The sequence below is a fragment of the Perca flavescens genome, chromosome 1 (genome assembly GCF_004354835.1).
Source record: "Perca flavescens isolate YP-PL-M2 chromosome 1, PFLA_1.0, whole genome shotgun sequence".
Classification (NCBI taxonomy): domain Eukaryota; kingdom Metazoa; phylum Chordata; class Actinopteri; order Perciformes; family Percidae; genus Perca; species Perca flavescens.
In genome coordinates, this window is record NC_041331.1 from 38,963,182 (window position 1) to 38,990,987 (window position 27,806).

The 27,806-nt window shown below is 40.4% G+C and overlaps 1 protein-coding gene across 1 annotated transcript; it reads right to left on the bottom strand.

Annotated features, from left to right (window-relative positions):
- Positions 1-121: 121 nt before the first annotated feature.
- On the bottom strand, positions 122-27,551 carry vps33b (VPS33B late endosome and lysosome associated). Its single transcript, XM_028576264.1, has 24 exons — positions 26,851-27,551; positions 26,406-26,507; positions 24,784-24,864; positions 24,634-24,695; positions 24,468-24,517; positions 23,801-23,868; positions 23,660-23,705; positions 23,241-23,335; positions 16,534-16,638; positions 14,852-14,942; positions 14,683-14,760; positions 12,946-13,019; positions 12,271-12,357; positions 11,516-11,606; positions 9,979-10,053; positions 9,813-9,877; positions 9,673-9,727; positions 9,532-9,578; positions 7,211-7,343; positions 5,893-5,966; positions 4,021-4,122; positions 3,832-3,907; positions 2,364-2,483; positions 122-367 (listed from the first exon to the last, which is right to left on the bottom strand). Exons 2-24 carry the CDS (start codon positions 26,499-26,501, stop codon positions 288-290), a joined length of 1,851 nt encoding a protein of 616 aa, XP_028432065.1. The 5' UTR covers positions 26,502-26,507; positions 26,851-27,551; the 3' UTR covers positions 122-287.
- Positions 27,552-27,806: the final 255 nt, after the last annotated feature.

Consider the following 27,806-nt stretch of genomic DNA (forward strand, 5'->3'; position numbering starts at 1 on the left):
TAAAAGTATAAAGTTAAAATGGAAATTCTCAAGTACCTCAAATTTGTACTTAAGTGCAGTACTTGAAAATGTGTTACATTCCACCTCTGCCAAACCCAAAATGAAGCAAAAGAGCAACAAAACGTGTTAAAAACATTTATTCACTTTATACATCTTTACAGTTCTTTCGTCGTCAGGCACAGAGCGGAAACATTTCCCATCTGTAACGCCAGCGTGCTGGAAGGAACGCATGACAAGTGGCTGCAGGAATGTCTCGGTGTCTGTCCATCAGGGAGTGGTGACAGGCTTCATACCAGGTTGTCTAGCAAGGCCTCAAGGAGTCTCGAACTGTTTGTTATCGCAGTTGTTACCACAATGAATTTACAACCTGGGGAAAAAGAAAGCAGTAATGTATATTAATATAACTTAGACATGAGCATCTTTTTTTTTTTTCCTCTTTCTTAATGTTATTTAGTTATATGTATGTGTTATTTGATTCTGTATTTACAGTTTGTTTATTTCATATTGATGTTTAAATATGTTTATATGTATGCCAGGAGCATTTCTAGAACTTGAGGAGGTTCAGGTTTTTTTATGCCCCTATTTCTACCTTTTTCTGAATCAATGTATGCTGGAAATATCTTTATGTAAAAGGAAACAGATTACAATCCAAATATAAAAACATAATGGAATATACTGCAGTAAGGCTCTCAGGCATTCTGTATTGCTTTCAACTATTTATTCTCCTGTAGATTGACTTTTCTAATTATATGAGTCAGCACACATGTAGCCTAGGCATCATTTACTCTTCCCTTCTGTTTTGCATCTTTTGTTGTGGAAGTAACCTCCTTAAATGTGCATTTGACAAATGATTCACCTCAATGATACATTCCTTCATTTTAATGCATTAATAAACCCCTGGACTGTAATATTTCAGATGTGTTTGAGCAAGATTTCTGCCCATTTTCAAAACTTTGTGCACATTCAAAATAGAACTCATCCCACCTGTGTTGTCTGAGATTTGGAGGAGTCGTGAAATTTTGATGAAAAAATAAAGTGATAATAGGCTATTATAATAATAAAGTCACAATATTTCAGATAAAAATCCACCTGCACCATAGCCTGCTGTTCACTTCGTGATTGCTCTGCCAATACGGTAGATCTCAGACCTCCTGACAGACACAGAGCCCCGTTTGGGTCTCTGGTCTCTAAATGAGACAACGTTAAGGGAAGTGGCTGAACGATTTATTTATGGTTCTAATCATAAAAAAGAGAAACATCAGGGTCTGAAACAAAGTTTAAAATTGGTGTTATCACGGAAGTACAAGAATACAACACGCATCACATCATCCGAGCAAATACACTGCTAATAATATTTAAATCATTGCAGTCAGTTAAACGCATTATTAACGTTAACGCAAACCCATTTTAACACTGTACATTTTTTTATCGCGAGATTAACGTTCTTTTCGGCCTAGCAAACTTTGTAGTTTTTTTCACATGCTGTTGCAACAACTAGTAACGTTAGAAAAACTAAAAAACACCACACCGGATCTAGCTAGATCGGAAACACAACAACAGGCACGCCGCACACACTTGTTTGAGTTCGCGAGCCGGCCAAAGAGTAGTAGGCTAACGTTACGTTTTGAGTGGATGGCGAGCGTGAGACGCCGAAACGGATGCCAATAAGATTCTGAATGGAAAGTTTACTTTTTAAAAAGTCGCCAAATGGTTCCATTGACAAGACCAAAGTGATCTGTGTGTTTTGTTGTTGTGTGTTTTGTGGTTGTGAACTGAGCTGTCATCGCAGCACGTCCAGTCTGAAATACCACTTGATGGCCGAGCACACAGCTGATGGCCGAGCACACAGCTGATGGCCGAGCACACAGCTGATGGCCGAGCACACAGCTGATGCCAATTCACCGCCCCCTCGTCAAAGCCAGGCCGCAAAAGCACAAAGCGAGCCGATTCACTTTTCCATGTTGATAAGAGCATTAAAATGAGAAAAAATTATGGGCCAAAAAGAAATCAAGGGACATTTAGAATAGATAAAAATGTGCGATTAATTGCGAGTTAACTATGACAATGCGATTACATATTATTAATCGTTTGACAGCACTAATTAAAATTCTTAAATTGCTAATTTAACTAATTAAAAAAAATCTTCAAAATTTGAAATAAATCCTGACGATTTATTAGGTATCCGGCTTCTGTCTGGTAGATTAATAGTCAGGACAGAAGAAGGGAAACTAAACAACCGCAACACTAACAGGAAGAATGAAGACGAGAGGGTGAGCCGAGATGATTGACACCCACTTAAAAACCCAGAAAGTATTCCCCTGTGACATTAGTGAAGTCTCCATGAGCAGTCAGGCCGCGTTTACCTCGCTCTCTGCCGAGGAAACGTAGAGCGGAAATCTCCGAAAAGGTGCAGCCGCCGAGGAACATGACGAGGATGATGCGCTGAGCGTCGTTCTTTGCTTTTGAGTCCGCTCCGGTGCTGCCTGGTGAGAAAGGAAACCTTTAGCATTCATCGACTGTGGACATGTGGATCTACTCATTCTGTTTACAGTAGTTGATACGTATACATCCCATGTAAATACACAAGAAACACAGTTACTCTGAGACATCAGTTCCCTCAACAAATCAGACGATACATTTACCTACATGCAGTAGGTCAAGCAGTCAGATTTCTCTCCTATCCAACCTTATTTTGGGACCACAGCTCACTTATTTCAACTGTATTTCAGTGATGAAAGCTATGACCCTAATGTCTTGCTGTTTCCTGTCGCTCTGGTCTCAACACATCTCGCCAAAGGACTACTACTGGCTAACTATTATTTCTAGTCATAGTTCCATTATCTTTATTGTGACTATAATTGCAATTGTTCATCACACCCAACCCGTCAGACACAGCCTACCAAGAGCCTGGGTCTGTCCAAGGTTTCTCCCTAAAAGGAAGTTTTCCTCACCACTCGATGTTTCGGTTTATTCCCCGGAGCCCTTACGTTTTCTCGCCCCGCAGTTTTCCCTGGATTAGGGTGACACCTAAATCATGGTTGCAGCTGTTGCCGTGGTCCTGCTAGGCGCCCTGCTATGCCCTGCTACACCCTGCTATGCCCTGCAGTGCCTTGCTATGTCCTGCTATGCTCTGCAGTGCCCTGCTATGCCCTGCTACGCTCTGCAGTGCCCTGCTATGCCCTGCTACACTCTGCAGTGCTCTGCTACGTCCTGCAACGCCCAGCTACACCCCTCTACACCCTACTACACCATGAACTACTACAACTACTATTTCTAGTCATAGTTCCATTATCGTTATTGTGACTATTATTGCCACTGTTCATCACACCCCCAACCGGCACCGTCAGACAACCGCCTACCAAGAGCCTGGGTCTGTCCCAGGTTTCTCCCTAAAAGGGAGTTTTTCCTCGCCACTAAATGTTTGCTCTTGGGGGAATTACTGGAATTGTTGGGTCTTTGTAAATTATAGAGTGTGGTCTGGAACTACTCTGTGACAGATGCCGCCCAAAAGGAAGTTTCTCCTCACCACTTGAGGTTTCTGCTCATTGTTTTGCTGATGTATATATCACCATTACCTTTTAATCTATAGTGAATGAGTGCTGTATGACTGCTGGCTGTCTCTATGTTAGTCCTATGTCACCTGCCTAGGGACTGCAGATGAAAAGTAGTTATTTTGACTAATTCTGGCATATTTACATGGTGTTTTGTTATACAACAATGTTCATAAATATGCACGGTCCCTATCAAATCAAGAAAAAAATTTAAAAAATGTATCTAACCGCATGTGAACAACATTGTCAACATTACATTACTATTTCCCAGTGATCTAACCTGTAACAGCAAATTCATGTCCATTTAGCAGCCTGGTGACTTCTTCAAGCCCCGTCCAACCGTCTCGCTCCAACACCTACACATGACCACCAGGGAATAACATTAATATAACATTTAATATAACATAAAAAAGTTCTCATTGACCCAGTCACATCCTGTGGAATTAATGAATCCTACTTCTTTACTCACCTGCTCGATGAGTTTGCAGCTCAGAGGGACGTAGGCGCCGCTGAAGATGTAGGCCATGTCTCGTGGGACACGCAGGTCATATTCTTCATCTGACTTTGGTACCTTTACACAACATAAAGTGTGTTTGTGTGTGAAGGATAGAAACAGCCTGAACAGTACTGTGAAGGTCTGCTCCAAAAACAGTTTTTTCTTACTCGCCCATGTACCTGTGTGTTCCTCGCCGTATATGTGTTTACTGCTGTCTGTGTTGTATTTCATGTCATTTAAACTGTATGTCTTTCTAACATATTTTATTTTATAGCCCTCCTTCCCTTTCCATAAGTGGCTTTGCCATTCTTGTAAATAAGAACCTATGGGGGCGGCCTCTAGCTCACCCAGTAAGAGTGTGCGCCCCCACGTAGGCTGAGTCCTTTGCAGCGGCCCGGGTTTGAGTCCGACCTGCGGCCTTTTGCTGCGTGTCGTCCCCCCATCTCTCAACTAAAAGTTGTTTTAGTGGTGCAACAGAAAACTCTGATTGGACAGATAGTATTTACCCTGCAGAGATCTGAGGAGCAGTTAACCATAGTCCTCAGAAATCCACCGGAGTTTAGAACGCCAACACAGAGAAAGAGGAAGGAAACATCCGGCAGAATATCCAACGGCACCGGAGTAATCCCGGAAGTCGAACGTCGTAGATATAAACTAATAAGAACCTGTTTTTGGGGGCTTTTCCCTTTAATATACAGTGACAGTGGATAGACTGGAAAGGGGGAGAGAGATGGGGGACGACACGCAGCAAAGGGCAACAGGTCGGATTCGATTCGCTGCAGGACTCCGCCAACATTGGGCGCACGCTCTTACTGGGTGAGCTAGAGGCCACCCCAAGAACCTGTTCTTAAGGACTTGCCTAAAAAAATTCAAAAAGCCAAACAAATGATTGACCAACACATTCATGTCCTGTCCACGCAGTTCACATTACTGCCCTCAGGCCAGCGCTTCACGGCACCACGCAGGAAAACAAACCGCTATTCAAAGTCCTTCATCCCGTCTGCTATCAGACTATTGAGCCGTGAATGCACATCTTGTCTTATGATCCTGAGGTGTGTTCCATTTGTCTTATTCATTCATTCTGTCATTGTTCTTAACCCTTGTGAAACTTTTCCAACCGTGAAACTTTTCTTTGGCACTTTTTTCCCCAACGTCTTTTCTCCAATTATTTGACGCTTTAAAAAAGTTTTTTTTGTTACTTTTCCCAAAGCTTTTTAATTCATGATCATTAATCCTAATGTATATGACATTATACCTACTTTTTGAGTTTGAAAAAAAAGCAGAAATTATGATTTTTTTTTGACTAGTTAAGCTCAGAGGATGGTGAGTGGATAACCACAGACTGGTACATGTCAAAGTTTGGTCAGGATGCTGTTTTGAAACCATTAAAAAAAAAATGTTTTTCAAATGCTATGAAATTGAATAAAACACAAGTAATCAATACATTTTGCCTGCGAACAATGTTGTTGGGTTCCATACAACGGACATGCAGGCATCCATGTCATTTTGGGCAATTTGGTTGAAAGAAACCCATATTTCTGATATAAAAACTTTGAAAACTGGTCAAATTTGACCCAAGGGAAACACAAGGGTTAACTTGAATTGAACTGAACTGTGCCCAGCCCTTGTGTGTTGTCTCTGACATTCTCCTGTCTGTTGTTTATGTATACATGTTGTTTTTGGGTCTGTAGACTGTTAAAAGCTGAATTGCCCTTTTTGGGATAAATAAAGTAGTTTGAACTTGATAATAAAACACTTAATAACATTAAGCATTTCCAGCGTGGTCTAAATGATATTTTCTGTGACATCATGAGCCAAATAAAGATGACGATGATGATGATTTACCAGGTTGAGCTTTCTGCTCAGGGCTCTGAAGTTGCTCTTCTTTGCAAGAGAAGAGAAGGCGTCACTCAGCTTTCCTGGAGAGAAATAAAGAAAATAAAAAAAATAAAAAGGAGTATCAGGACAGTTTGATGTCATTTTCAAATCAGTCTTTAAACATTAATAAAATCAAGACTACCCCGTGTTTATCCCAACATTGATCCAATTTGTGACAGATTTCGTCAGCACCGTGGCACTCTGGTCCATATGTTTTGGACATGTCCCTCTTTATATACTGTACATACTGGTGTTCTGGATTCTCTTCTGTCTCAGATGTGTTGCAGACACAGATAGAGCCTTGCTCTGTTGCGGCCTTGTTTGGATTCCTCCCTGACACGGTCAAATTATCCAGGTCTAAATCAGACTTTGTTGCATTTCTCTTTCTCATTGCTAGGAGGTTAATCTTGATTCACTGGAAAGCTAAGCATCCTCCCTCACATTCCTTATGGATAAGAGAAGTGCTATTGCTCTTAAAACTTGAAAAGATTAGACACTTGAAGAGAGGTGCTGTGTCAAAATTTGATAAAATCGGTCAGCCTTTTTTTTCTTATGTTGACCTGCAGCCTCCAGAGGCTTCTTAATCCAGTAACTGCCATGATGTAGCCTATAGCCTGGTGATACTGATCCTTGACCTTATCCTTTACACACTTGTTTTAGACCTAAGACCATAACCATATTATTATTGTTTTTATTTTATTTAACTTTTTTTAGGGTTGTTGTTGCTGTTTAGTTTTTGTCCCCTGTATAGTTATAGTTTATCTTAACTATTTAAGATAAAAAAATTCATTAAAAAAATTCAGAAAATCATTCGTCAGGTTGGTGCATATGGAGGAGAGCTGAACGATTAATCGTTGTCAAATCCATATCGCGATTTGAAAGAAGGCGATTAGCCAATCGTGAAGATCGAATCGAATGTGCAATATCTAGCTGAATGTTTGGTGTAACATTTGATTTAACATTTTTTATTCCTCTTTTTATCATTAGATTGACTGTTTTTTCATGAGATAAATGCTGGAATAATATTAGATATCACAGGTTGTTTACAGAAATGTCCTATTTTCAGTGGATTTTTGATTTATTGTTTATTACTTTATTTAACATGATCGTAGAAGGTGCAATATGTAGTTAAAAAAATAATAATCGCAAATTGAATTGTAATCGCAACATCTGGCAGGAAAATTGCTATTAGATAATTTCCCCTAATCGTCCAGCTCTAATATGGAGAGAAACAGAGATTGTGATTAGGAGTAGGTTAAAAAACTAAAAACGAAGTCTGTTTCACCTGCAGTTCTGTCGTTGACCAGTTTGCCGACCGTGCTCTCCATAACAGTCAGCGTTTCCCCCGGCTGCTGCTCCACCAGCAGACCCAACTGCCTCAGGTTGGCGAATGTGAGCAGGTGGTCCACTCCATAACTCTGATGAGATCACGCAGAGAACATGTTTCACATTAAAGTGCTCATATAATGCTCATTTTCAGGTTCATAATTGTATTTAGAGGTTGCACCAGAATAGGTTTATGTGGTTTCATTTTCAAAAAACACCAGATTTTTGTTGTACTGCACATTGCTGCAGCTCCTCTTTTCACCCTGTGTGTTGAGCTCTCTGTTTTAGCTACAGAGTGAGACATCTCACTTCTGTTCCATCTTGGTTGGAAGTCGCACATGCACAGTACCTAGGTAAGGAATACTAGCCAGTCAGAAGTTTGAGGGCGTGCCCTGACAGTACCTGAGCAGGGCTCCACACAAACTTTTTGCCTTGGTTGCACTGGTGCGCCTAACTTTTTTTATTTAGGTGCACCAGCACAAAATTTAGGTGCACCCAAATCGCATCACGCTGAATGGCGATACACGATATATAGCTCTGTATTTTTTTACAAAGTGGGCTAAATGTTCAGTTTTAAGTCAAAGCCACTTTTCACAAGCTCTTTTATTAAAACAGATTGTGATTAAAATAAAATGTAAAGACAGGGTTTCCTTTACCAGTTTGAAAATATACAGCTGCAACACATGTAAATGAAAGTTATCTAAAATAAATAGCCTAGGATATATATAAAAAAAATATATCTGAGAAAGCTCCTTCATAAGCTTTCAACAACAATAACAGACTGATTAAAAGAGAAAGAGGACGCCCGGATAGCTCAGTTGGTAAATATAGAGGTTTGACTCCGACCTGCTAAGTAAGGACTACTAGCCAGTCAGACGCAGAGTATGAGGGCGTGCCCTGACAGTAGCTAGGTAAGGACTACTAGCCAGTCAGAAGCAGAGTTTGAGGGCGTGCCAAGCTAGCAGCTAGCATTATAACGTGTGTTCCAAAGTGACCATGTTTGTCTCTGAAGTAAAGGCTGGACTACAATAGAGCTGTTTGGAGCAGTTGGTGAACTGTGTTTTCTGTTGGAGATGGTAAGGCCCTTTGGGGGAGACTTTGGACTTTTTCACTTTGTAAAACTATAACGTGCACAAAAGATATATAACACAATAAAGGAAAGGGGAAAAGCCAAAAAGCATAATGTTAGCACTTTAAGACCAGTGGCTCCTTAACTGGGGTCCACATGTTTAAAGAATAGAGCTGCAGATATTGTAGGTTTTCCACTTTAAAAAAAATCAAGAGGTGTGTGTGTTCATCCGTTGTTCAGTAGTTTCTGACTTCACAACCCTTTCTGTGGAAATCCATGATCCATAAAGACATACATCTTTGAAAAATGGTCTCTAATTTCCTAAAACAGCTGGACAACAGTTTTTAACAGATGTTACTCATACAGGGGGAAATAGCACATTTATCGGGGACTATTTTCATCTGCCGATTTGCACATTTCATGCTCTAGTGACTATTTACGGCGCTTGCCCCTATTGACTTTTTACCTTATTTGCTCAGGTGCAGGGCAATACACACAAATAGTGTGTGTACCTCTAAATATGTAAATCAGAGCAAATAAGCAACTGCAAGCAAATGTGAGTGACAAGACGTCAACATCCCTGTAAATTTACTCTTATTTTATGCACTGGGTGCGAGAAAAATGTGAAAAATGTTTGCATCGCACAAATCAAACTCTTTCCTCTTATTGTCCCGCCTTTAGGGCTCTATCTAGCAACTGGCGCAGCACAAAGCCCGACGCAGGAGTCTTTGCTACTTTAAGACCGACGCAGTTGTCAATTTCCCGTCCAACGCCCACGGCGTTAAAGATTATTTTTTTGGGCTTTTCTGCCTTTAATTTTGACAGGACAGCTAGGTGAGAAAGGGGAGAGAGAGGGGGAAGACATGCAGGAAATTGTCACGGGTCGGATTCAAACCCTGGACCTCTGCGTCGAGGCGTATCGTTAAAATAGGGCCCAGAGTGTGAATACTTTTAGAATTGGAAAGTAACAAACATAAAACACAAAACAGCATATGTACAAAACTAAAAAGAAATATGAAGTTAAGAAAATATTCGACAGGAAATGTGGATGTTTGGGGATTTCTTCAAATAAGGAGAGCTGCTGTCATAATTTTACTACTTCTACCAAGACAAAAAAAATGTAATTGTTAGGCTGTGTCTAATACCAGTCTATTTTTGGCTTCTATAAACACGAATAGTCCAATGAGCCACAGGCAGCTGTTCAACCTCACCTGCAGATACTGTGCTTTTAATGAGCGGTAATCTTTTGGCAGAAGTCCTGTGAGTAAACACACGCACACAGTTGTTATTACAGCATGAGAATAACCTGAATCTCTGAAATAATATTCACAAAAAAAAATAAGACGACTTACCGTTTTCTGTGATAGACAGAAGACAGAGCAGCCTCAGACTTTCGATCATGGAGACCTTGAAAAAAAAAGAAAAGAATACATGAGTTTCCAGCATATTTTTGGACCTGTTCCTATATCAAACAGTGTTGAAGCTAACGCACCTGTCTGTTGATGTGCTCCTCTATATAAGAAATGCTTTCACGGATTTCAAATCCTTCGAGTAAAGCTGGAACAGAAAAAGAGACAGAAGTGACATCAAAGACCAAGGGACACATCGAAACTTAAAGTGGAATCTAATATACAGTATAGACGGTAGAGTATTCTTACAGTGTTCTGTCTTCAACAGCTCCTGAAAATCCTGCTTTGTTTTCTTTTTCATTATCGATTCACAGGCACCGATATCTGAAAGAGAACGGGAAATATTGCTTAAACCCTTGTGTTGTCTTTGGGTCAAATTTGACCCGTTTTAAAAATTTCCCAAAAGTATGGGTTTCTTTTGAACTACAACTAATTTTGATTGCCCAAAAATAGGGATGCACTGAATCCAGGATTCGGCTGAATATTGGGCTTTTTGACGACGTTCGGTTTCTGCCGAACCTAAGAATTTTTTTCCACCAAACCGAACCCTACGCCTGCACTAGGCACGCTACGCTGGTCGGTGTAGTGACGGCGCCGTTGATTACGGGAAGGTGTTTACGTAGGTGGAGCGTTCAATGCAGTAGGCTGTGAGAAAGTTAAAATGGAACTCGTGAGCAGAAAAAGTGTTTGGCAGTACTTTCAGTCAAAAGAAGGCCATTCAAGTCCAGCTACATGTTCAATTTACAATGCCGATTTGTCTGGTGGTGGCGAGGACCCTAAACATTAAACAACATGGCCGCTGTTAAAACATTTGCATATGAAGTATCCAAAAGAATACGAGATGTGCCTGAAGGAATCTACAGACAGCAGCCAAAATGCAGCAACTTCAGGTACGGCAAAGGAAGGACAGTCTCAGCTAAAAACTTAACCAGATGACCATTAGTAGCCTACTTTATGGGATTATAAATGTAAAAGACTAATATTTTGGATATTGATTGGATCTTGAGATAGGGTAAACAAAGGCCTATGGTAATTGTCAAAATAGTTTTTCCCGCTTGTCTACCTGGCATAATGTTGCCTATTCTTTATTTTTTTTACAGTTAAAATAAAAAAAATGAAAAATACACTGCTGTTGACGTTTACTTCATTAATGGACTGAGGATGGGAGTAGGATTCGGTATTTGGTTTCAGATTCAGCAGAATCTTAACCAGTGGATTCGGTATTCAGCCGAACCCCAAAAAATCTGGATTCGGTGCATCCCTACCCAAAAATAACAGTTGATTCCATACAACGCGCTTCGCAAGTACAACAAAAGATCAGATGTCTACTTTCATTGAAATTTGCGTGTTTTATTACATTTTTTAGCATTTGAAAAAAAAAAAAAAACTGAAATGTTTCTTAACAGTATCCCGACCGAACACTGAACTTTCTGTGATTCTCTTTCCTTTAATATTACGGTAATCTAAATAATTCATAGTTTTTGCTTTTTTTACCTCGAGAATTAGGTATAATTTCCTATAAATGAGGTTTACTGACCATGAATTGCAAAAAATAATTGAAAAACTGGTAATAAGTTGGTGTTAGAGGTGTTTATACATGGTAGTGAAAAGATGCGTTAAACGCCAAAAAAGCGCCAAAAACATTGAAAAAAAAGCGCCAAAGGTGTCGGAAAAAAAGTGTTGATTTTCAGTTTGGACCCGGGAGGACAATGCATGGTCAAATGGAAGACACAAGGGTTAAAGAAATACGTGACAATGGATGTGATATGCAGTATTCTACACTCACGTAAGCTAAGCAGCCGGTGTTCCTGTTTTAAGCCTTTTAGTTCCTCCGACACAAACGTCTTCATCTGCTTTATGTCCATCCCCCGACGCTTCTGTGGAGTTCATGAAAGGAAAAGAAGTGTTAGCGCTGTCGGTCGGCTTAAGGCCCTGACACACCAACCCGATTATCGGCCGTCGGACAGTCTGGCGAGGTCGGTGACTCGAGTCAGTTTGGTGTGTTCCGTGAGCCGTCGGCTTTAATTTGGGCTGATGTGACTTGTTGACTCGACCAATCTGATTGGTGGAGCGCTAACCTGGAAATGACGAGCGGGACGAGTGTACAAACGCCTCTCAAAATCTGACGAAATTTAAACTGACCTTTTGTCGATCTGAAATGAAGACAGATTCAGCAACGGCACGGCCTATTTCTCGTTTAAAATGTTTTCAGAATCACGTTTTGGTGAACTTTCTTCGTAAAATACAAGCTCGTATTCCGAACGAAGCCGCCATTATTCCCGGTTGAAAAGCCAGACCCACGTGACACGTTCGTCCAATCAGATGCTGGTTTTCATTTTTTGGGCGACAATACAGATTAGCGGCGCCTGCTGTTATGGAGACGTATTACGTCTCGCGCACGCACAGGACGTACGCCCAAGTCTGCGTCGTTTCGGTGCTTTTTGGACCAACTCTGGGTTTTCTGCCGAAGGTTGGCCGTCGGGTTGGTGCGTCAGGGGCTTGAGTTACAATGACTGATGAGGGTAACACACATTTACTCACATCGTATGAAGTCTGGAGATTCCTGGCTTTCTGACTGAGGAAGCCAAAGACGTTGGAGAAATGCTCGTTTCGGATTTCATTGAAGACCTACAGTACGCGACGTGCCAGAGTTCAAAGAGACATTTAGTCAAGTATAAAGTACTTGAAAGCAATACATGAGTAAAAGTACAAGTATCTTACCAAAAATGACTTTGGTAGAAGTTAAAGTCACCTTTTAGAATATTACTTGAGTAAAAGTCTTAAAGTATCTTATATTTACTGAACTTAAGTGTCAAAAGTAATTATATGATATTAAATGTACTTAAGTATTAGAAGTAAAAACTTTGATTATAAACTGTATTGTGGCTTCCTTATAGTGAAGCACAATATTCAAGGTCTCCACACCTTCTTAAACATCAAGTCTGATAAACCGAGAGAAAAACAGAAACATCATTTTATTTATTTGTGAGAAAGAATCTTTTACTCCCGATGCACAAAAACATTTCTTGCAATTAACGAGTAACAAAGACGCTGAGGGGAAAAGTAGTGGAGTAAAAATAAGTTTCCAGAAATATAAAAAAAAAAAAAAAACGAAGGTAAGTACAGTTACGTGAAAATTCTACTGAAGTACAGTACATAACAACACTGGCGACATTTACCTTAAAGCCACGATGACGAAAAACTCTCTGGACTTACCCTATCCTGAGAGTTCAGCATGACTTTTATACTTTTGTCAGAGGACGTCACATCAGGTCCAAACTCCACGCACGCTGCAGAACAGATGAGCAAATGTGAGACGCTGACACACAAGCGTGCACAAAAAACAAATCGGCAACCAAAGTGACACTGTACAACTGGGAGGTTTTATTCTACACCATGTTTTATTATTGAGTGCACAATTAATAATTTAGGCTTTACATTGTCAGAGTAAAGCCCCTCAGGGTCCAAAATATTCAGCGGTTTCCCTAGCTTTGTGAAAACATTAGGTGCATGTATTTGGCGGGGGGATTTAGGCATCCTTTCTCAAGAAAATGTTACTTTTTTAAAATAATAATACAAACATGCAATTTCCCCATACATTTTGTGTCTTTTTGTGGGATTTTGTGTTTTTTTGAAGTTGTGTTTTGTCTCTTTTTGGTCATATTTTCTAAAGGGTTGTGTTTGGGTCTCTGTGGTCATTTGGCGTCTCTTTCTGTCCCTATGTGGTAGTTTTGTGTCTCTTTTTCACTGTTATTACCGTTATTATCACCATATCAGTGTCTAAAGCGTTGGAAAAGCTAGAGCAGATAATAAATAAATAACACTCAAAATGCTTTATGGTCCAATGTGTGGGAATTTCTGAGATCATATATCGCAATCAACTCTCTCGCACCACGCAGTTCAAAGTACGTATTACACCTACAGTAGCCTTCACGCTTTAAAAAGCCGGTCTCTTGCTCTTTTCAATCTCCTTTTTCTTTTTCTGGGCGAAGAAGAAGAAGACTCCTGTTCCTGATAATATGGATTATGAATACGTGTGGTCCTCCATGTTTCCTTCTTCAAACTTGCCGGGGGCCGGGAAGCTACGATACCCATTAGCAGCGTTAGCAACACGTATGTCCTGTATGTCCCTTACCGGCTAACGTGTTTCAAGATGACACATGAATATGGAGCGTCTACCCCAGTTCATGCAAACGCAAATGTAACATTTCAAGCCAAAAGGAATACTTGGAATTGATGGTGGTGGTAAATATTCATGAAAAAGGACAAGTTTGTGAACGGGCAACACAGATTTTGATAATGAACAACTAAAAATGTTACACACTGGACCTTTAAAGACAAAACTTGCTAAAGAAGTCTGACTACAATCATTAGATCTGAGAAAATTCTTTTAGTTACATTCATTCGGCTCAGGTGCTGCACCTAAACTTTATAATGGCATGGAAAACCCTGGTAGTGTCTTAAAGCTTTAGTGTGTAACTTTTTGATATTAACGAACATCCGTTACATTACGTTGCCAAATGAGTTGCTACAAAGCTAACTAAGACTATCAGCTCCACACAACTCTCTCTGTGTATTTCTAAGTTTGGCTATGTTCAGACGATTGTCACAGAAACTCGAGTGAAGATAATTTTTTTAATCCTCGTGTCCCCCTTGGTTACTAGCAACTGCGTGGAGGAGGAGGGGGGGCACGATCACGGAAGGCTTGTATCATGCGGACGCGCCAACAGTTTTGTTGTCATTAATTAGCATTCCTCATGGGGGAGACAGAAACTACGCACTGTAGCTTTAAAATCTCCGTCTGACAAAAAGCAACAACAAAAACAAAAACAAACTGACATAATAACTCTTATTTTGTCAGAGTGATTTTCACGCGCAGACACACAGAGCTCAATGTGGACAGAGTCTCAGTGGACGGACATTCGACTCTCCACAGCGTGCTTTGATACCCACCACATTTGATTTTAAATATGTCGTCCACGAGGCCCTCGTAGACAACTTGCGAGCACAGAGGAGTGACAAAGTCCACATCTGCAAAGACAATGACAACGTTAGGGAGGACAGAAAGCACAGCTGCTCAGGATGTCATCCACTGAGAGACTGAAGGAGACATTCTTCTCACCTCTGTCAATGAGAAAAACCTTTCCTATTTCAGCTTGACGCGCTTTTTGCTCTCCCTCTTCCACCTGCTCCCTCCACGACTCGTACGCCATCTGGGAGCAGACAGACGGACAGTTCACAGCAGAAACCTTAACTCAGGTGAAGCCTAAACACATCACATGATGTTTGATTCTGTTAGTCCTTTCTGTTGTCTTAGCAACGTAGCATTACTTTTTACTTTATATTTTATTTTATGCTTATGAAAGAGGATTAGGGCCACATGTGAAAAATGTATTTGAGTCCTGAGTACTATTTAAAAAAAATAAAGAAATAAAAAAATAACGATTTAATTAAAAAAAAAGTCTGAATTCTGACTTTTTTTTCAGAATACTGATTTTTTTTAAAGTCTAAATTATTATTTTAAATTTTACTTTAAAAAAAAAGTCTGAATTCTGAATTTTTTCTCAGAATACAGATTTTTTTTAAAGTCTAAATTATTTTTTAAAAGCGTTAAAAAAAAAAAAGTCAGAACTTTAATCTCAGAATTCTGACTTTAAGAACTCAGAAATCAATACATTTTTTCAAATGCGGCCCTGTTACGGTTTATTTGTTTTTATAACTTGTAACTCGTTTTAAATCTCGTTTTATAAAATTCAGGATGTTTTCATTGTTCGGATATAACAATATGGCATTTGCTTTAGAATATTTTTGTATGTTTGTCTTGCGTCGGACCCCAGGAATAATAGTCTTCACTATGGTGATGACTAATGGGGATCCTTAATAAGCAATAAAAAAAAAATCACAGGGGATCCCAAAGTTAACCCTTGTGCCTCACTTTAAAAAAGTTGCTCTGATGTCCTCAGGGGACTAAAATGTCCGTGTCACTAGAGCAGTGGTTTCCAAATTCCATCTTAACTGACACAAATTAGACCATTGACCCCCATTTGATTAGATTTTGTCCCATGGTCTTCTATCTGATAGGGTTTTTTTTTTTTTTTTTAGATATTTTATTACAGAAAAGTGTATGAAACCCATAAGCATACATTATGTCATTGTGTAAGTTATGGATGGAATAATAGTGAGAAAAAAATGATTCCCCATTTTGCTGGGGACAACCTGGAACCCAATCAAGGACCCCTGGGGGTCCCCGAACTCCACTTTGGGAACCACTGCTCTAGATTAAAGCCTGAAACAGAATGCATGATTTTATGCTGTAATTTCTGTGGGATAAATAATTGTGGTTTTAATGGGTTTCAATGGGGGCATTTCTGACTTTAAGGGTTTGAGTGTCTGTATTTTGGCTACACAGTCTATTATAAACATATAATAGGAGTTGAGGTTGAACTCTTATTTGTACAGTCTATGGTTAAACTTCCTAAATTAAAAAAAAAAAGTATGCTATTTGCATCAACCCATACATTCTTTCCTTTGTATTTTTTTATCTTTATTTTTGAATAGTTGTTCTTGAATTCTATCTATCTATCTATCTATCTATCTATCTATCTATCTATCTATCTATCTATCTATCTATCTATCTATCTATTATTTTGTGTATATTCTGTATGTGTGCTGTGTTGTATATATATGTTTCCCAATTTGGGATCAATAAAGTCAATCTACTCTACTCTAATCTAAATGTCCCCAGTGAGACACGAGGGTTAAACTCAATGAAAAGACAGCTTTTAGTCTCCGGTAATACTGCACCTTGGAACATCGTCCAATCCCGTAGACCTTAGAGAAAGGGCCGTAGAGGGAGTGGAGGAGGTGCAGCGCGCTGCCGGCTGTCCTCACCCAGCGCTGGTCCCCCGCCTGCAGTGGTGGAAGAAGTATTCAGATCCTTTACTAAAGTAAAAGTACTCATATCACACTGTAAAAATACTCTGTGACAAGTAAAAGTCCTGCATTGAAAACATTACTTAAGTGACTAACTTAATACTTGAACAATGGATGTAACCCTATTACTGCAAACCTCTAATATTGACTGCGTCATTTGTGTCTATCCTACGGTCTACTTTATTCTCTTATAATGCCCATATTTAATGCGGTCTTTTTTATCCTTGCACTGATATAGTTTTTATATTACTATGTCTTGCACTATCACCACGACACACACTCTCATAGAGCAGCTTACTTTTTATTTAGTATCTTTTCTATTATTATTATCATCCTGTTTATGATGTATGTGTATGTGTGTGTGATGTCTTTAAGCTACTGGGACCTTGAATTTCCCCTTGGGGATCAATAAAGTATCTATCTATCTATCTATCTATCTATAGGTATGTGAGTATCATCAGGAAAATGTACTTAAAGTATTAAAAGTAAAAGTACTCAATGCAGAAAAATCCTCATATTTTAGAAAGTGTAAAGGATCCAACCAGTTAGTTAGTTAGTTAGTTGTGTGTCTAATGGTCTAATCCTTTCAGCTGGACTTGTTATATTGTTGGCTAGTTTCATTTATGATAAAACATGGTATTTTATATACAACGTGTATTGTTTGCAAAAATCTGTCAGATGAATGTAGTGGAGTAAAAAGTACAATATTTCTCTCAGAAATGTAGCGGAGTAGAAGTAGAAAGTGGCACGTAAAGAAAAGACTCAGGTGAAGAACTGTACAAGCAAGGCCGTAACTTTGGGTTCAACACTGGGGGGGTTGAGAGCTCCAACTATCTAGGGAGGTCCCGGGACACGTATGCTTTATTTAAAAAGAGACAAAACCTCCAAATGCGACAAATGTTGAAAAAAAAAAAAATTACATCTATGTGTACAAGTACCTCAACATTTGTACTTAAAGGTGCAGTAGGTAAGCCTTATAAAACTAACTTTCTGTCAGATTTGCTGAAACTGACCCTATGTTCCACTATAACTATATGAAGCAGGTCATTTAAAATAAATAGTGCTCCTCTGGCAACACTTACAGCCTGTGTTGTGATTTGCAAAAATCCACAGCTCCCAGTTCAGGTGCACCAATCAGGGCCAGGGGGGGAGGGGCTTAGGAGACCATTTTGGGCTTTAGCAGAAAGGGGGGAGGGACTGAGAAGTTGTTGATGTTCAATTTTTTTGGCTAAGTCCTGGATCTTCACAATCCTACCTACAGCACTTTTAAGTACAGTACATGAGTAAATGTACTTAGTTACATTCCACCACTATCCGCCCGTGTGACGGAATACAACCTGATGCACATGTGTTGGTAATCGGGTGGTACAGTATGTGCTACTATTACATTTTACTGACTTCAAATTGCCCTTAGTGTTGAAACAATTACTTAATTAATCAATTGCAATTTGCAATCATCTTAAGCCCGGGACACACTTAGCCGATTATCGCTATTTCTATACCACTAACAAGGCTCAAAATAGCAACACACTTCCACGGTAGCATAATGAAGGTCCCTACATGTAAACTGAAGCATTGAGAACTTTGTAAGTGTACAGAAAGTTTATTAAAAAGATAGTTTACAAAGAAAGTACCGTTCATGTTTACATGTGGGCGCCATCTCGGGAAAACAGTCACAATCAGCCGAACCACAAACGCTGTGTAACCACTAACCAGTAACATAGCTCAAGCATGGCGTTCGTCGTTTTGTTATTAACCCCTAAGTTCATTTTGCGCCGGATTTCTCTTTTAAGACTAGGCTGCAACTACCGAATATTTTTTATATTAATTAATCTGCCATTATTTTCCCTTAAATCACAATTTCCCTGAGCCCAAGTTGACATATTTAAATTGCTTATTTTGTGTCCTACCAACAGTCCAAAACTTAAAGATATTCAGTTTACAATAATAGAAGACAAATATTCCCAATATAAAATCTGGAACCACAGAAATGCTTAAAAAGGTCCAATATGTAATATTTGTACTGTAATAAATCCAAAAATGACACCAATGCCTCATCAGATATTAAGGAAACATGTTAAACTGAAATACTATCTTCTCTGACAACAATGCTAATGTCAGTATTTTTTCTTTTTGAAATTTACATTCTGTGACGGAATTTATGTTTATGTTTTGATCTGTGTTGTTATCAACGGCCCAGTTTGACAGCGGGTATGTTAGCAGCAGGTTTGATATTCGGAGGATATTCGTTTTCGACCTACCCCCATTCAGTGTCTTCAATAAAATTCCACTACTTTACTAGTGTAGTATCTTGAGGACAGTATGCAATTAAAAGATTAAAATATTCACCAAAAATCAACCAAAAGACATTTTCTCATTCTGATTGCTGTAGTAGTTGCCAATGGTGGATTGCTAGTTACTACAGTTCATATGTCACATTATAGTGAAACGGGATGGAATTAAAAGTTTAAAATATTTACCGAAACTCAACAAAAATACATTTTCTCATTGTGATTGCTGTAGTTGTTACCAATAGTTGGCTGCTAGTTACTACAGGTCATATTTTTGTCATATGTCACATTATAGTGAAACAGGATGGAATTAAAAGTTTAAAATATTCACCAAAAATCAACAAAAAGACATTTTCTCATTCTGATTGCTGTAGTATGGGCTCCAATTACCAATTAAATGGTAGGGTATGGCTCCAATAATGTTTGTTGTAAGTCTTGACATGCTACATACAGTATGTGTACCAAGTTTTGTGACTATAAGTCAAACGCACTGCAGGGGCTCAATTTTCTTTTATTTTGTAGGGGGCGCTAGCGAGGCGTTTTTGTGCGCCTATTCCCGAAACCCTTTGAATACGTACATTTTCACCAGAATTGATGTGACTGCCAATTTAGGGGAGTTTTTGAGTATGTTAAGTCCCTCAAAAAGGCGATTAATTAGCCGGACAAAGGAAAAATAATTATTCCCTCCGTTTTAAAAGGGCCTTCGCCGCAGTCGGTGCTCGGGCCCTAATTAGTTTTTCTCATTCTGATTGCCCTAATATTTCCCAGTCACTTCCTGCTACTTAATATAGACCATGGTTTCCTAAAACAACAAGTTATATGGAAGCAGGACTCAATTTTCTTTATTCACCAAAATTCAATGAAATAATTTTTTCTCATTCAGATTGCCGTAGTCCTTACCAAACTCTCACTGCTACTGCTAATACTACAGGCCATGGTTTCCTGAAACAACAACTTATATATCAGGACTCAATTTTCTCTCTCTCAAAAATATTTTTGCTGAATATTTTAAACTTTTAATTGCATACCGTTTCACTATCATGTGAAACATGAGAAAAAGATGACCTGTAGTAAATGGACTGTTCTTATATAGCGCTTTTCTAGTCTCAACGACTACTCAAAGTGCTTTTACATAGTACAGGAACCATTCACCATTCACACACATTCATACACTGTGACCGAGGCTGCGGTACAAGGTGCCACCTGCTCATCAGATACTCATTCACACACATTTACACTCCGATGCGCAGCATCGGGGGCAACTCGGGGTTGTGACATGGGACTGCAGGGCCAAGGCAACCGCTCTACCATTGAGCCACAGCCGCCCCTAGTAAGTAAAGGCTTACCATTAGCAGCTACTACAGCAATCAGAATGAGAAAATGTCTTTTTGTTGATTTTTGGTGAATATTTTAAACTTTTAATTCCATCCTGTTTCACTATAATGTGACATATGACAAAAATATGACGTGTAGTAACTAGCAGCCCACTATTGGCAGCTACTACAGCAATCAGAATGAGAAAATGTATTTTTGTTGAGTTTTGGTGAATATTTTAAACTTTTAATTCCATCCTGTTTCACTATAATGTGACATATGACAAAAATATGACCTGTAGTAAGTAAAGGCTTTCCATTGGCAGCTACTACAGCAATCAGAATGAGAAAATAACTTTTGGTTGATTTTTGGTGATCCTTTTAATCTTTTAAAGGAACACGCCGACTTATTGGGAATTTAGCTTATTCACCGTAACCCCCAGAGTTAGACAAGTCGATACATACCCTACTCATCTCCGTGCGTGCTGTAACGCTGTCTGACGGTTCCAGCATTAGCTTAGCCCAGCAAAGATCCTGCAGGTAACTGGGTCCAACTAGCCTACTGCTCCGAATTGTGACAAAAGTGACAAAATAACGCCAACATGTTCCTATTTACATGTTGTGATTTGTATAGTCACAGCGTGTACAAAAAAACCACGTAACATGAGACACAGCCATCTTCTAACAGTAAACAAACCGGGAACTATATTCTCAGACAGGCTTGCTGCGAGCATATCACTCCGCCCAAGTACTATATTCTTCCGCCTGAGGATATAGTTCCCGGTTTGTTTACAGTTAGAAGATGGCTGTGTCTCATGTTACGTTGTTTTTTGTACACGCTGTCACTCTACAAATCACAACATGTAAATAGGAACATGTTGGCGTTATTTTGTCACTTATTCGGAGCAGTAGGATTACTGGAACCATTCACCTGCATGTTCTGGGCTGGGCTGATGCCGCTGGAGCCGTCAGACAGCGTTACAGCACGCACGGAGATGAGAAGGGTATGTATCGACTTGTCTAACTCTGGGGGTTACGGTGAATAAGCTAAATTCCCAATAAGTCGGCGTGTTCCTTTAATTGCATACTGTTTCACTATAATGTGACATATGACAAAAATATGACCTGTAGTAAGTAGTAGCCTGCCATTGGCAGCTACTACAGCAATCAGAATGAGAAAATGTCTTTTTATAGATTTTTGGTGATTTCTTTCCTGAAAGAATCCCAGTAGTCTGTCACCAGCCTGAGTAATGTAATTTGTAGACGGTCCCTAACTAAGCCAACAGCTGGAACGTAGATTGAAGTGCTGTTTTCACTCGTAAATCGGTAGCGACAACAAATACCATTGTGATTTTTTTTGATACAGTGTCCTAGACTGTCCTCAACATACTACACTCATAATGTAGTGGCATGTTATTGAAGAAACTGAATGGGGACCTGGTTGAAAACGAATATCCTGGAATATCAAACCTGCTGCTAATTTATACCCGCTCAGTTTGACAGCGAGGCCGGGTTGCCAGATATACCTGTAAAAACGTAAACCCAGCGCGCTACAGCTGTAACGGTAGTACAGCCATGAAAGCAGCAAACAAACAAACAGGATCAACGGAGATATATTCTACATGACATAAAAAAAAGAAAACAGCATGTCTCTAACAGTTGCGTGACCAGAGACGTAACAACCCCCTGGTAAATATTGGAGATGTATTTGAAAGATGGAGACAGCTTAGATCCCAAAAGGACGCAGAGTTGGCTTATTTTCTCCTGAACCGGTAAGCATTAGCTTCAGGCTAATTTATCACAGCTACTAGGGATGGGCATTTTATGTCATTTCAACATTTGTGTTCTCACATTGAATTATATAGCTAGAGTACCCGAGTTGGTTACTCGCAAAAACAATTGAGACATAGCCAGTAAAGTGATCCCGACTGGTCCTGGCTAACGCCGCCATGCTAACCCTGCTAACTGTTAACGTTACCGGGAGGACCAGGCAAGCAGCCCATGGCTGTTTACAGCGTGTAGCCTCTTCAGCGGCTGGAGCCGACAACGGTGAGTTATTTTAAGCCACGAGAGGGGGGCTGTAAATCGGAAAGAGAGGACTGTGAGTTTGCAGTGTGTTTAGCGATGTTGCCGTAATTCTAAGCCCATGAAGTGTGTTCCGTCGGCAAGGTAGTGGTATTTTTAGCGTTTCGTATTGTAATTCTAAGCCGAGGAAGTGTGCCTGACTGGCGTGTGGAGAGGACAGTGAGGTTGTTGTGTTTTTAGCATTTCATACTGTAATTTTAAGCCGGAAAAGTGTGTCTGTCAGTTGGTTACAGAGCTCCGCGTGAGCACGGGCTTTTAGGACTGTCAATATAGCCAGCATCTACCGTTAGCTACTCCGCTGTGCTGTGGAGTAATGTCTGGCTATGTGAGACTAGCATCTACCGTTAGCTACTCCGCTGTGCTGTGGAGTAATGTCTGGCTATGTGAGACTAGCATCTACCGTTAGCTACTCCGCTGTGCTGTGGAGTAATGTCTGGCTATGTGAGACTAGCATCTACCGTTAGCTACTCCGCTGTGCTGTGGAGTAATGTCTGGCTATGTGAGACTAGCATCTACCGTTAGCTACTCCGCTGTGCTGTGGAGTAATGTCTGGCTATGTGAGACTAGCATCTACCGTTAGCTACTCCGCTGTGCTGTGGAGTAATGTCTGGCTATGTGAGACAACAAGCGTCTAGCAACATTGTTGTAGATGCCGCGGTCTCAGCCTGGCAACCTCCGTGAACTTCGAGTCTGGGCAGGAGGGAGCGGGGGAGACGACTCTCTCCAGTATTTTGAATTGGTAGTGCAGTAACTATTTTAATTGCTAGCTGCCAGTATTACATACAATATTACATATTGCACCTTTAAAACTATTACCTAAACTACTGATCAAGTATTTGTATTTAACCATATAATGAATCGCCTAGTCATTTCCGTGGTCATCATTTACCAGGAAGTTGTCTCGAAAGAACTCGGGCAGCTCCAGGCTGATGATGTCATCGTCAAGAGGAAGAAGATAAAAAGACCACTCATCAGTGGTCACATCTGTGGGAGGACAAAAGATTAAAGATAAAGATTTTTGTTGGGGCCTTTTATGGCCTTTAATCAGCAGGACAGCATGAAGACAGGAAAGGGGAGAGAGACAGAGGGGAGGGTACGACCTGCAGCAAAGCGCCACGGATCGGATTCAAACCCGCGCCGGCGCCCACGGACTCAGCCCACATGGGGCGCACACATACATACATACATACTGAGTGAGCTAAAGGACGCCCATCGGACAAAAAGGTGCAACACCTTGGTGCAACACCTTCTCTCACCAACACTGATCACTGCTACTTAAACAAAAAGGGAAGAAAGAAGGATGCTCACCGCCAATGATCCCCTGCTCCTCCAGCACCGCGTCACACGCATAAAACTGGACGACACGGGGCGGTCAGCAGGTCAATATCAACAACTTGATCCAGAACAAATCAAAGCAGAGTGTGTGCACAACAGCAGAGCGGGAAATACCTTCTGAGGGGTAAAGATGATCTTGTATCGTCTAAATCTTCCTGCTGCCTTGTCTGCATTGGCCACATCTGGAACAAAAAGGAATATGGCATGACATCATTCATTGGTTGGGGTGGCAGTAGCTCAGTCCGTAGGGACTTGGGTTGAGAACCGGAGGGTCGCTGGTTCAAGTCCCAGTCCGGACCAAAGTACAGAGTGTGGATTGGTAGCTGGAGAGATGCCAGTTCACCTCCTGGGCACTGCCACGTGCTCTTGAGCAAGGCACCGTACCTCCCAACCGCTCAGGGCGCTGGTCCAGCACTGGCAGCCCACTCACTCTGACATCTCTGCATTTTGTGCATGAATAGGTCCTGAGCACGTCTGTTTGTATTTCAGGCCTGTGTGTAGTGATTTTTAACAGAGTGTAAATTGTAATTTCCCCACTGGGGATCAATAAACAGTAAAAATGAAATTAAGTGTCAATATGATACCGGAGTTTAGGTACCAAAACAGGCCTTTTTTTAAACCTTATATGCTCACTGCTGCTGTTTTATTGTTTTTAGTTTTATTAAGTTTTATTGTTTTAGTTTCATTCAATTTCATTAAAATATGTATAAAAAGATTACTATTGATACTGTTAAACAATCCTTTCCTTCATTAAAAAAAGCAAACATCCAACTCTACTTACCACATATCCATTTGACAGTTGGTATTCTAGGCCGGATCAGAAAACAGAGCCTGTAAGAGAGTGGTGTCACATTGTCAGGCAGTCACATCAGGTGTGTGTGTGTGTGTGTGTGTGTATGTGTGTCTGTGTTAAATGATGTTAGGAGTATGAAGGGTGCAGGGCTCACTGATCTGAGGTGCTGACAATAGGTTTGTATTCCACTTTGTAGAGTTTGTCGACCTCATGTTGCTGTTAAAAAAAAAAAAAAAGAAAATATTATCGGAACTGCAGATTCTCAATCACAAGAGTCAGAAGAGTTAGATCTGATGAGCTTCACCTTTAGCGTTGACACATTGGCAATACGATCCAGCGGGCTCATCAAGTCTGCCTCGATGAAGAGGTCCTTCTTCCCCGGCAGCTGTGTGACAAAGTGAGGAAGATGGAAGAGTGAAGACAAACCGGAAATATGTTTATAAACTGTCCAGAACACAAACAGGTCTATTAAAATAGGGGGGGGGGCGCTTATAAGCTCTTTTGCTTCTGCCCTCTCCCTTTGAGCAGAATGATAACTGCTCAAATAAACAAATAAACTAAACTAAAATTAAGTACTTGGCAATGTTGCAGAGTAAAAACATGTACTTTATACACTGCACAGCACCTACGGATAAAGAAGAGCTTGCACAATAACACACACACAAATCATGTGTAGGAATTGTTCAATATTCGCAACACTGTTGTTACTTTGTCCGTGTTAGAATTTTATATTGTCAATAATCCCATGAAAAGACTAAAACCTATTATGCCTCAGTCCGTCTCTCAATACTTGCTTGGCAGCTTATTCCCTGGAGTCCTTATGTTTTTTCGCCTGGCAGTTTTCCTTGGATTGGGGTGGCACTTAAATCATGGCTGCAGCTTGCTCGATCCCCTACTACACTTTGCAACGCCCAGCTACACCCCGCAACCCCATGCAACGCCCTATTACGCTCTGCAACACCCCGCTACGCCCTGCTATGCCCCAGAACGCCCAGCTACACCATACTATGCTCTGCAACACCCCTCTGCGCATCGCTCCGCGATGCCCTGAACTGTTACAACTTTATTTCTAGTCATAGTTCTTCTATCTTTACTGTTACTATAACTGCCACTGTTCATCATTCCAACTGCTATAATTATTATGAATCATATTTCTCTATGTCTGAATACACAAAGAGCCTGGGCCTGTCCGAGTTTTGTGCCTAAACGGAAGTTTTGCCTCACCACTCGAGGTTTCTGCCTAAAAGTTTCTGTAAAGTGTCTTGAGTTAACTCTTGTTATGATTTGATACTAGAAATGAAATTGAATTGAATTTTAAAACAAGGCAAAAAAATGTTCTAAAACAGCTGGTCGCTGTAGTTTTCATCCAACGGGAGGAATTAGGAAATAGTGCATTTGTTGGGGATTATTTTCAGCGGCGGATTAATCCACGTTTGGTGCTCTAGCGAGTATTTGTGGCAGCAGGTCGGTGTGCGTGTGGGATTGAGTCAAAATAGTGTGTTTGTTCATGGTAATAAAGAAACATTTCACCCATTGCAACAGTGTGGCACAGAGAAACACCAGGCTTCGGTTACACAGACAATACTTCTTAGTTGACGATAAGAAAATATAGAATATAAAATATAGAAATATTGAAACCTGCTGTGACATCAAAGATGGGGTGTGGTCAGCAGTGCAACATCTGCTTTGCAACAGCTGCTTTGTAATTGCCTAAATAGTCCCTGCAATTTAATCCTGTGTAAAAGTATCCCTTATTTTTCTGTTTTGACAATTGTGCATTAAATGATTGTACAATACTAAAAACCTTGACCTATGCATTGTTTGCATGCCATTCATATACGGGGTGGTATGTCTGCAGTAGGAGCCAGATGACAGCCAGCCGAACAGCACTGATAATAGACATGTATTTTTTTCACTTGTTCCCACCTGTTCCAGCAGGTAGATGAGTTGATCCCTGGCCAGCCTCTTGAGAAGAAAGAAGTCCGGGAGCTCCGGGCAATCTGTCCTGGCACTGTGAGCCATGTTGGGCTATAACGGGGGTACAGGACAATAATCACTCATCCAATGGACAAAGAAAAAAGTACTCATATAACTACCGAAACAGAACTCGGAATGACACCGAGGTTGCAAACAAATGAATCACATAGAAATGACAAAATATCTGCTGTGTTTGACACACTAGCTAGGTTAGCTTGTAGGCTAAAAACACATCCTACTCATCATCACACGAATTTTCAAGTCTAAGACTAGCGTCAAAATGCTGACAGTTAAATTAAAACAGTTTTCACGAAAATATTAAACAAAGGAAAATAGACAGTAAATATATGTATAACCATCGACAAAAAGGCTTTTAGGTGACATTAAAAGATACCTGCTTCCTTAGCTAAATAAGCGGAATTGATCCCATCATCATCATCATCATCATCATCATCTGCTGTTTCCCCCCGGACACGAAAAGGAACGGACTGGTGCATTTCACCTTCGTCCACTCTCTAGATACATAGATAGATATAAGGGCTAGATAGTCCATGGTATGAAACGGTAAATACGTCCTGTCTCCTAAATAGTCGCGGCCTCGTTTGTAAGTGTAGTGAACGTCGTAGCTAACACTAGATATTTGCACAGCTAATACCCATATTTAGCATTAGGATAATAAGTTATCTGTGGAGTTCGAGAACGTTACTTTAGTTTACTTTAGCCTAGCCCTTGCCAGATCTCGCGGGAGTTTGTTGTTAAGACAGAAACCGGTCTCGAACAAAGTTAATTTTCTCCTTTTTTTCGTATAAAAAAATCATTTTATTGAATATTAGGTAGATATAGTATACATGGCTTGTGGAAAGTGGGTCCAGTATTTACTTTGGTGACAATGGGGCGGAAGAATCGGTCATAATCTTTGTTTACGTTCACTTATCTTATGGGAATCAATTCTACTGTACGTACACACCGCCGCCGACTTGAGCAACAAAGCTCTGGCCGTCCTGTCAAAAAGTACGGGGAAGCTGTTTGACGCTTTGGCCGCTCTGACGTGGCAGCATTCTTCGATCATGTTCAACACACAATTGAAGACAAAGCACAAGCAGCCACTGCACGGCCAATACACTGACACTAGAAACCTATAAATTACATATATAAACGACAGTATTTGTATTGTTTGTTGGTCGCAGCGGTGTCTTTTAGCAGTTAGCTCGCTCGTTAGCCGCTGAACCGCAGCAGAATGCAGGCAGAGCGAGCAGCCGCCAGCTGTTGACCCGTGCAGGACTTCACCGTGAGCGGACTGTTTAGAGACCATGTGACGGCACGTTAACTGGTCCCTATACGCAAACAACG